This window comes from Ictalurus furcatus, chromosome 5 (assembly GCF_023375685.1).
Source record: "Ictalurus furcatus strain D&B chromosome 5, Billie_1.0, whole genome shotgun sequence".
NCBI lineage: Eukaryota > Metazoa > Chordata > Actinopteri > Siluriformes > Ictaluridae > Ictalurus > Ictalurus furcatus.
In genome coordinates, this window is record NC_071259.1 from 14039574 (window position 1) to 14050806 (window position 11233).

The window sequence follows — 11233 nt, forward strand, 5'->3', positions numbered from 1 at the left end:
CAACATTGCATAGATAATATACTGAAGCAGAGACATGCATGCTAGCTGTGTGTATATCGGTCAGTGCCTAGGGTGTAACACCAGGAAACACTCACCACTACACAGGAAATGAACACATGGGCATGTATGGAAGAGAAGGCAGAGAGGGGAATGTTAAAATTGCTTTGAGTATTCAGTATGTAGGAGGAATTCACACTTTAAAGCTCTCATGCCTATTTTACATTTGCACATAAATACTGGGCGGGCACGGTAGGGTGGCACAGCATGTAGCTTGCTTTACTGTCTGTGTGGAGTTTCATATGTTCTCCCCATGTCCACATGGCTTTCCTCTGGGTTCTTCCCACCTCCAAAAAGCATGTTCTATAGGTGGACTGGCTTTGCTAATTTGCCACTATGGTGAGTGTGTGAATGTGTGAACTGGCATCCGCTCCAGGATAAATTCCTGCCCTACCCCCTGTGTTCCCTTAGCAGGGTAAAGCAGTAAATTACTGAAGATGAATAAATTACATATTAACATCTGAAAAACACTAGGTTTGGGGAAAGCCTCAATGTTCTATAGTGTAAAAACAGTTTACAATGAAAATATACAGCTGTATGCCATTGTCATACTTGTTAACACTGTAGGCTATTTGACTCTGCCAAATCAAATACCTTTACATATTTGGTCTTAGTCACAATATTTGAATAAGAAGATTAAAATATATAAAATTATGTATCAAATAGTGAAATAAAAACTATACGTTTATGTATTCACACTAGTTGTTGCATTTGCGTTGAGAAATGTGTTTTATTTTATAAACTTTATTTATTTAGTTATTTATTTATTTATGTATAAAAAAAAATAAGTTTAAATATTGTATATTCACTAAAACAGCCTCGGCGATTGATCTTTCTCCCTGGTAAACTACAGAAGGCGTTCTTCACTTACGGGAAGTGACTTTTCAGTTTTCTCAGTTTCAGGAAGTGGAGCGAAACACGATGTATAGTATAACGCTTACAAATAAAAAAGAAAAAGAAAATCGCAAAGAGTAACGTGTTAAATACAGGTTCGTTCACTGGTACTCGTGTACAAATCCTTGTGAAGGGAAGCGATTCAGTTGTGAAGGTAAATATCCACTTTGTTTGCTTGGTCGTTAGTTAAATAAGTATCTTAAATATGCTGGCGAGATTTTGTCGGTTACATATGCTGTCTCACCGAAAATAAATTTCTTACAAACTGGAAATTGAGTGACGTATTCAGTAGTTATCTTGCTTATTCAGTAGTTATAGCTTACTTTTGATCTGTTCAGAAGAAAATGTACCGATAGTGAATCTAGCCATATGTAGCAAAGGACGAAAGTGATGACAGGATTTCTTTTAACATAAGAACATCAGATAACATTTTAATAGTTTGTTTCTTTGATTAAGTCGGAAATAACATATCAGAAAACGGTTTTTTTGTTCATTATTATTATTGTTGTTGTTGTTGTTGTTGTTATTATATGAGACATGAAAAAAATATTCAGCGCCAATTCTCTTTTTTTTTTTGTTCTGGTTACAAAACCAGCATAAAAGTTGACTATTTCTCTGGCACTGCTGGGTGAGTTTAAAATGCTGATATCATAGTGGTCATCTTTTCCGACCCGCATATCTTTCAACAAACCCCTTAAAATAAGAGTCCCCCTGAGTTCGCCATTTTGTTGATCTGCTAAGGATATTTCTTCCGCGGACAGAATATGTGTATTACAGTGAAGCTAGTATAGCGTAAAACATGTATACAATATAAAACCTAACATGTAATGTGTTTGGAACAAGCCATATAAAAATAATTACGTTATTATTATTATTATTATTATTATTATTATTATTATTATTATAATGTTGGCTTGACAAAGCCAAAATACGGTTTTGCCTTATAAGCTTATTATTATTATTATTATTATTATTATTATTATTATTATTATTATTATTATTTTGACTTAACAAAGTCAAAATACTGTTTAGCCTTATAAGCATATTATTATTATTATTATTATTATTATTATTATTATTATTATGTTGGCTTGAGAAAACCAACATACTGTTTTGCTTTATGAGCTTATTATTATTCTTTTGAGATCCAAAATTTTCAATTGCTACTCCTCCCAGGTTACGTCCATGAGCTTTAAAGCTACTTCCACCAAACTCAGGACAGTCTTTCAGGCTGATCAAACTGGTCATGCTCTATTTTAATAAACCAATCAGACTCCCGGTATTCCCATAGCGGATGATGGAAAAATCCCCCAAACTCCCATTCACTTACATTGACGGAATGTTCAGAGACTGGCTCCAACTGTCAAAACTCACACACACCTGTGTGCACACAGTCTGAAGCCCCTCCTCTCTCCCTCTCACTCTGTCAATGTACCTAATACAGACTCTCAGTTCATCCCTCTCCCTCTCTCTCTCTCTCTCTTGCTACAAGTATTGACACCTTATCTAGCAATTCAGCTCTAAAAGTATTGTCACCCCATCGGTCCAACTTTAAAAGTATTGTCACCCCATCGGTCCAACTTTAAAAGTATTGGCATTCTATCTGTGCAGCTCTAAAAGCATTGGAACCCTAGGTATCTATCCAACTTTAGATGTATTGGCTGCACATTAGCTTCAGATTTCAAACTGTTAACTATTATAAAGTTTCAGACCGGCTTTACCAAGCCAACATCAAAGTTTGTCATGACGAACCTTAAATATCTAGATTATTGTTAGGGCCTGAGCACTGATGATGTGAGGCCCTATTGGATCTGCTCCGTTTATTAGGGCTTTCAGTGCTTGGGCCCTATTGTTTTCCTAAGGATTATTATTAGGGCCTGAGCACCGGAGGTGCAAAGCCCTATTGTTTTTGGTGTTTATTATTATTATTATTATTATTATTATTATTATTATTATTTTATTTAGCAATTTTATTTGTGACGCCATTTGTGATGCTTCAAAATGAATGAAATTCAGCATACGCACCGTACCTGGCGAAAATTAAAACACAATGTAGTAAATAGGCATGGCTGTGGTTTAGCAGCTCCAGAACGCCCCCAAACAGTGGAATGGAATTTGATGAATTTTCTCGGAGGAGCACAAGATTTGGTATGACCGTTGCACTTATAAGTGCGACAAGCTTCACTTGGTTGTATCTACCTCTGCCCAATAGGAAGTCGGCCATGCTGGCTGGAATGTGGGGTTTTCAAACATTCCCACTGTGTTTTGAGAGGTTTTTACAATAGCTGAAAATGAATGAAACTTTGCATTTCTATTTCTGTTAGGACAACTTTTCACTTGACATTACAGTTTAGCATCGGTGTGCCTCCTGAGCTCCATAGCTAGGTGACCTAATTTTTGAACGCAAATTTGTCACCCTTGTAGTGCACGAAAAGTCAGGGAAATTTGGCATACTCATCACACTTTGCCCAAATTTTTTAATTCTTTGGTCATTTCTTTTAGGTATTGGCCAGTTGACTCCATAGCACCCCCTAACATTTCTGAATGAGTTTATTGTTGTGGTTGCCACGAAGTTCATCTGATATAAAAAATTTTGTTGGAGCCATTGTCCACATCATTTTGGACATATTTCCCATTGGCTTGTATTAGTGCCGCCCAACAGGAAGTTGGCCATTTTGAAAGTTTTGTGTTTCTTTCTTACTCCTTCTCCAAAGATAATCAGATTCACTTGAACTGTAATTATTATAAACTCCAGACATATGTGATTATAAATTGCGAAGGAATAGTGGATATCTTAAACGAGGTTACAATGGTGGGCAATAGATTTGCTTGACACACAACACTAAATCAGATTCAAAGGTTTTAATGGTAAGGCGACAGTTGGTTTGATAGTCATGAAATTTGGCATGAGCATGAATGTCATCATTGTTCAAATTTTTAACATTGGTTTGAGTGACTTTTTAACATTGGTTTGAGTGACTTTGTCTTTGTTGCTGTGTTTAGGTCTTTGGTTTATGTGTATTCTTTGCCTTAATGTTTTGCCACAAGGTCATAGTGTGTTTTTGTGTTTTGTTTTGGTCTTTATTAAAACTTATTATCTGCACTTGCATCCGCCTCCAATCGTGAGCCATGAGAAATAGTCAGGAGCTCCTCACCTGTTTCCTTGTCATTGGGAGTGTGATTGAAGACACGCCGGAATAGTCCCGTAAACTGTTCAAAAGAGGAAGTGGGAAATGTCACAAATAATTATTGAAATGTTAATGGCTTTAATAAACCTTTTTGGCCTGCCACCATATCAGTGAATTTAAACTAATGCTTGCATTCAGAGTTTAAGGTGTGTGTGTGTGTGTGTGTGTGTGTGTGTGTGCGCGTGTTTAGGAGTGCACCTTAGCACTTGTAGCCTCCACTGTTTTATTAGTCATTTTCAGACAGTGTTTGATAACTAAAATATCCCCCTCTTGCTCTATCTCTTTTTGCCAGTATCAGCCAGAGGAGGATGTCCTCCAGGAGAGTTTAAAATTAATTTTTAAAAATTTTATACCACACTGTGGTATCGATTTTGGCATCGAGTATCGTGTACTTTTGGTGGTATTGGTACAGACTTCTAGATTTTTGGTATCGTAACATCCCTACTCTAATCTGAGTCTTGAACAACATCATGCTGGTTACACCTTAACATCAGAGACTCTGTGAACTCAGGTTTAAATAATCCATAACCACTTGCGGTACTGTGATTTCAGTTTAAAGTCAACGTGTTCAATCTGTACCAAACTTCACAAATTTGATACGAATCCTGGCCTGAGTACATCTACATGCCAATATTCAGTTATAGTCATAGCGCCACCTGCTGCCAACAGGAAATTACATGTTTTACATCGTGATACACTCGTAAACTCATACAAGTGCTAAAAAGTGTTTTTTTTTTTTAATGAAATGGCATTCCCCTGGCAGAGCAGCCCTAACGTGCACCTGGGTCCGAGGGCCCATTCAACGCAGGTTGCAGCTTAAATTATTAGGGCCCAAGCACTGCTGGTGCAAGGCCCTATTGGATCGGCTCCTTTATTATTATTATTATTATTATTATTATTATTATTGTTGTTGTTGTTGTTGTTATTTTCTCAAATTAATTGCAATTTAGATGGCCTAAACATACAGTGGGGGAAATAAGTATTGAACGCGTCAACATTTTTTTCAGTAAATATATTTCCAATGAGGAGATTCACATTAAATTTTCACCAGACTTTGGTATTAACTCAAGAAATCCACACATATAAAGAAATCCAAACATCAAAGTCCATAAATGAAGTTATGTGTAATAAACAGGAATGACACAGGAAAAATGTATTGAACATGCTAACTGAAACTTATTTAATACTTGGTGGAGAAGCCTTTGTTTGTAATGACAGCTCCAAATGCTTCCTGTATGAAGAAATTAATCGGCCGCAGTATTCAGGTGTGATTTTGGCCCATTCTTCTAAACATATTGTCTTTAAATCTTGTTCAATTGGATTCATGTCATGTGACTGACTGGGCCATTCTAACGCCTTGATTTTTTTCTGTGAAACCAACTGAAGTTTCCTTTGCTGTACACTTTGGATCGTTGTCCTGCTGGTCCACCCGTGTCTCATCTTCATCATCCTGGTGGATGTCAGCATATTCTTCGAAAGAATCTTCCAGTAAAGGGCTCCATTCATCATTCCTTCAATTATATGAAGTCTGCCAGTATCATGCAATGAAAAACAGCCCCACACCATGATGCTGCCACCTCCAAACTTCACTGTTGGTATAATGTTTTAAGGGTGATGTGCAGTGCCATTTCTTCTCCAAACATGGTGTGCAGTATGACAGCCCAAAAGTTAAATTTTGCTCTCGTCTGACCAGACTACACTCTCCCGGTATTTCATAGGCTTGTCCAAATGAGTTGAGCTTCGACATGCCTTCTTTAGTAATGGAGTCTTCCGGGGTGAGCATGAGCAGTGGAGTGCATTCCCTATTGTTCTCTCTGTGACTATGGCACCTGCTGCCTCCAAGTGGTTCTGGAGCTTTTTCCGAGTGGTCCTTGGCTTTTGGGCTACTCTTCTGACTGTTCTGTCAGAAATCTTGCGAGGAGCTCCTGTGCGTGGCCGGTTGATGATGGAGTGATGCTGCTTCCACTTGAGGATAATGACCCCAATGGTGCTTACTGGAAGATTCAGAAGTTTTGAAATATGTCTGTATCTGATTCCATCAATATGTTTTGCAACAGTAAGGTTGTGAAGGTCTTGGGAGAGCTCTTTGCTTTGACCCCTCATGAGATGTTTCTTGTGTGACACCTTGGTAACGAAAAGTCTTTTTATAGACCATCAATTTACCAACCCAGCTGATATTAATTAGCACAGATAGGAGGTATAATTACTTATGGATTTCAGTTGGTTCTTTGCCTTACCTTGCCTTGGAGAACTGCTTTTTCCTAGTGTGTTCAATACTTTTTGTCCTGTGTCATTCCACTTTAATACACATAACTTTATTTATGGACTTTGATGTTTGGATTTCTTTATATGTGTGGATTTCTTGAGTTATTACCAAAGTCTGACAAAAATTTCATGTGAATAACATCATTGGAAATATATTTACTGCAAAACATGTTGATGTGTTCAATACTTATTTCCTCCACTATGTATATAAATATATAGTTGATAGACATCAAAAGATTTGCATACCTACTCCAGAGTGTTCTTGACTAGATATTGTGAAGCAGTTTTTCTTCAACTGGGAAAGAATTCTGCATTCGTCCACTTTAGTTGTCTTACGTGACCTTCCAGGCCTTTTGGTGTAGTGCATTCTCTCTTTTTAAGAATATATCTTATTGTTGATTTGGCCACTTCTAAAGTTTCTGTTGTCTCTCTGGTAGGTCTGTTTTGTTTTTTCAGCCTAATGATGGCCTCGTTTACTTGCATAGACACCTATTTGGACCGCATATTGAGAGTTCCCATGAACAACTACCAAAAATGCGAATTCAAGACTTGGAATCAACTCCAGACCTTTTATCTCTCTACTTTATCGATTTATCATAAATTTAACAAGGAAACGGGCCAAACCTGGCCATGAAACTGCTTAACTGTCATCTGTCCAATTACTTTTGGGCCTGTGAAAATGAAAGGGGTCTGTAAAAAACGTATTCCTGTAATTCCTAAATGGTTAATGCAATATTTTTGTGAAACCCCTTGAATTAAAGCTGAAAGTCTATACTTCAATAACATCTTAACTGCTTCATTTCACATCCATTGTGGTGGTTACAAAAATTGTCACAGTCCAAATACTTATGGACCTGACTATATGGTGGCTTAGTGGTTGGCACATTTGCCTCATACCTCCAGGTTTGGGGGTTTGATTCCTGCCTCCGTCCTGTGTGCACGGAGTTTGCATGTTCCTCCCATCCTTTGGAATAGATATTTATATATACACATACACACACACACACACACAGTATATACACTACCAAAAAAAAAAAAACACCTTACAGTGCAATTATGTATTTTAAATAATTTGGAGATCTTTTTAAATCCCTTGTCAGACTCATAGGCATCTACAACTGTTTTTCTTAAGGCCTTATGGAACTCTTTAGATCTTGGCATGATGACACCACACAGCTCAATAGCAAAGGGAACACCAGACACTATGTGAGAGGTTTAAATAAGTTCCACCTGTGCTCCCTAAGCAGGTTCTAATCACTGGCAGCCAATCTTGAACACCTGATTCTAATTTTATGGATTTGATGATGTGATAAATGTAGGGGTGAACTTACTTTTTACATGCGACTGATCTGTTTTTAGTTCATTTAAATTGTGAAAAATGTCAATTTAATCTCATTTTATAGTGTATCACCTTCAAAGAGGATCAAATGTTTGTTTGTACTGGGGACCAAACCTGCAGAAATTAAAAATAAATAAATATTATAATAAATAAATAAGTACTGATGTCTGGTAAAAATTTCATGTGAATAGTCTCATTGGAAATATATTTGCTGAAAAAAATGTTGACGTGTTCAATACTTATTTCCCTAGTGTATAAAAATAAATGAATGAATAAATAAATATAAAAATAAATGGAAAGAATAAATAAAAGAATAAATAAAAATTAAAAAGAATAAAAAGAAATTAAAAAATGAATACAGAAAATAATAAATGAAGGAAAAAAATAATACAAAAATAAATTTAGGATTAAATTTAATTTAAAATGAGTTGAGTTATATTTATTTTATTAAGTCATTTATTCCTTTGTTTATTTTCCTGCTATTACATTTATTTATTTATCTATCAATCTATTTATTTTAAATTTTTGCAGGTTTGGTCCTCCATATGCATGTCCCAATATGTCAAAAAAGGCAACAATTTCCTGTGATAAGTATTTGCCCATTCTGATTTCTTCTGTTTTTGTGTATATCTCATACTCAGTTGTTTTTCAAATTAAAACAAAATCTAAGATAAAACAAAGGCAACCTGAGTAAACACAAAATACAGTTTTTAAATGATAATGTTATTTAATGAAGCAAAAAAGTTATCCAATTTCAACTTGGCCTATGTGAAAATGTATTTGCCTCTGTAGTTACTAATTCCCCAAATCTATGAAACTGCGTTCATAATGGGGTACAGCTGGATTAGATGCAACCAGGCCTGATTACTGCCAGCCCTGTTCAATCAAATCTGAAAAAAGTATCACACAGCACTAGCGAGCACTACAGTGGCATGCTGTCCTAAATGGTCCAGTGTTAATTTACATGGTGGCCTTTACATTAGATACAAGACACACTTAACACGCACACAAAGCTTTTTCCATGATTATGGCACAAGTTTGTATTCTAGCTAGAAATACTACAAATATCATGCAGTGTATTCACATAATTTAAATATTTGGTTAAAACGTTAGGCATGTTCATATTCAAATAATCAGTGACAAACATGCATGGTGGCTATGAACAATTGGCATTAATTTATTACTTACACTTGTGTGACCTGACTATGCACAATCCCAACTTTACTGTGTGAAAGACAATTCTTAATTTTATGCATAAGAAACAACTGAGAACCATTTTTTATGCAGCGTTATAAATGAGGTCCAGGTGCTAATGCTACGTATTAAAAGTAGCCTAGTGAAAATCTTTAAATAAATATGAATGGTACAATGTATTATGTAACGAAACCACACAATTTCCACACAATTCTCTTGCTTTTTATATCTATGTATAAGCAAATGAACACGGTTTATTATTTATTGTCAATCCTCTGATGTTGCCAAGCAAAGCTAACTTTATTTCAAAAGAAATACCCATAGCAGCCCACGAATGCAAGAAAGTGGATGCAGTTTGGGAAAAAACAAGTGGTCATATAAAATAAGCACAGAGATTCCATTAGCATTTAAGGCCACCCAGTGGTACCAAAGAAATAATCAATCTCTATGATTTTTTTGTAACCAAGAAAAAAATAACAGGAATTTGGGTTTAGTATTTGTTTCTCTCATCTTGAAAATAAACGAAAAAAGCCATTTTCTCATTTCTGTTATTATTTCTTTTGTTATGTAAACACTCGTTTGAGGTCCTACTGATTGGTGTCATTTTCATGAGTCCCCTTCGTGAATATCTGGGCCCAAAAACTCTGCATCCATGTACTTCACTCAACTTTATTTGAAATGTATCTTAACTTCCCATTCTTTGAAAAAACAACAACAATTTAATAAGTATAGCATCTGTCATTATAAAACATGTAAATGTAAACTTTATTATATCTAATTTGTGATTTAAATTTCAGTGTTTTCAATGTTTATGAAGTGGTAAATGGTACAGCATAAGTACTTTAACAACTGAATAACTGACCATAATGTTTTTATTGCATTGTTGCATTTAAATGAAGTTGTATTTTTGCACACTTCTCTGCATGGTTGATAGTTCGCAGTCACAATGAGCCGTGCCCCCCCTATGCAGCCCCAGAACTGTGGCCCCTGGGAACTTAAGGAGAGTCTTGGGACTGGTGGCTTTGGCAATGTTACCCGCTGGCAGAACAAGGTATAGCGCACTTTGTTTCTCTTCCTTCGAGCTATATTTTGTAACAGGGCCCAGTTTCAAGGCCCAATTTGGCTGAAATCATTTTACACAAAAACACACTAAATGCTACATACACCTCCAGGACTACATGCATACCAGAATTATTCACCCTTAAAGAGAGTAGCCAGATGTTGTATAACCCTTAACTGCATGGTCTTGCCATATGGCAACAATTAGTTTATCTAAAAGAATTTTTGATAGGCAATAATACAAAAATACTATTTTCCTATGTAACTGGAAAAAAGGGGTTTTAACTTTGACATAACAAAAATGCCATATCAGATAACCTTTTCTGCAATCACATATCATGGTGAAGGTGATCATTGGAGGGATCTCAAAATTTTATTAATTTTTCAATATTTAGGCAAAACTACTTAAAGGAAAAAAGTGATACACTATCTGAGATAAATTAGCATTATTTTTGTCATTTAAACAAGTTTATATATTGTGAGTATTCTCTTAAATGGTAAAATGTAATTGTTGCCATGTGGCAAAAACATGCAGTAATGAACTGTGGTATGTGCAGTCATGTATGAAGCAAAAAAGACACTAGGTTTTTCTAATAGTATATTTACATTTTTTCACATTCAAAATAAGAAAAGCTGTTGTAATTTCAGACATTGTATTTTATATTATTTATGTATATATCTTATCTAAATTTTATGATTCAAGAGGAAGAATTAAGAATTCAGGAGAAAGAATTAAAAAGATACTTTATCCAAAATATGCTTGGATTTAATTTTATATGTATTTTTGAGTGAGTAAATACACTGCTGTGCAAAAAAAATAGACACATGCAAAGAAATGCTGTAGAGCAAAGATACCTTCAAAATAATGAAATTAAATGTTTCTACATTTAAAAAACAAATAAACATAAAAAGCAGTAAACAGTAGTAAATGAAACAAGGTCAATATTTTGTGTGACAAAAAAAATAAAAATAATAATAGTAGTCTCCAGTACAATTTGTGCAGTTTTACAAGGAAATGAGCTGATAAGTTTTACTGAGCATCTTGCAGAACCAGCCACAGTTCTTCTGGAGACTTTGACTGTCACACTTGCTTCTTATTTTTGCAGCAAAACCCAACCTTCATTGTGTGTTTTTGTCTGAAAAGTGGTCTCTTACGTAATATGCTGCTGTCTTTAATGACATTCAATCATTTTCTGTAACATTTAATTTTGTGCTAGAAAACTAATGTTTGGGAATC

At 35.3% G+C, this 11233-nt stretch overlaps 1 protein-coding gene across 4 annotated transcripts in view; it reads left to right on the top strand.

Annotated features, from left to right (window-relative positions):
* Positions 1 to 939: 939 nt before the first annotated feature.
* Positions 940 to 11233, top strand: part of ikbkb (inhibitor of nuclear factor kappa B kinase subunit beta) — a 105922-nt gene continuing 95628 nt past the window's right edge. For 2 of the 4 annotated variants that reach the window (XM_053624815.1, XM_053624816.1), the window contains exons 1-2: positions 940 to 1105; positions 9872 to 9988. In XM_053624815.1, coding sequence (XP_053480790.1) covers positions 9884 to 9988 — 105 coding nt within the window. In that variant the 5' untranslated portion in view covers positions 940 to 1105; positions 9872 to 9883. Of the gene's footprint in view, positions 1106 to 9871; positions 9989 to 11233 lie in introns of those variants that run through there. The other 2 variants (XM_053624819.1, XM_053624818.1) reach the window with 2 other exon arrangements.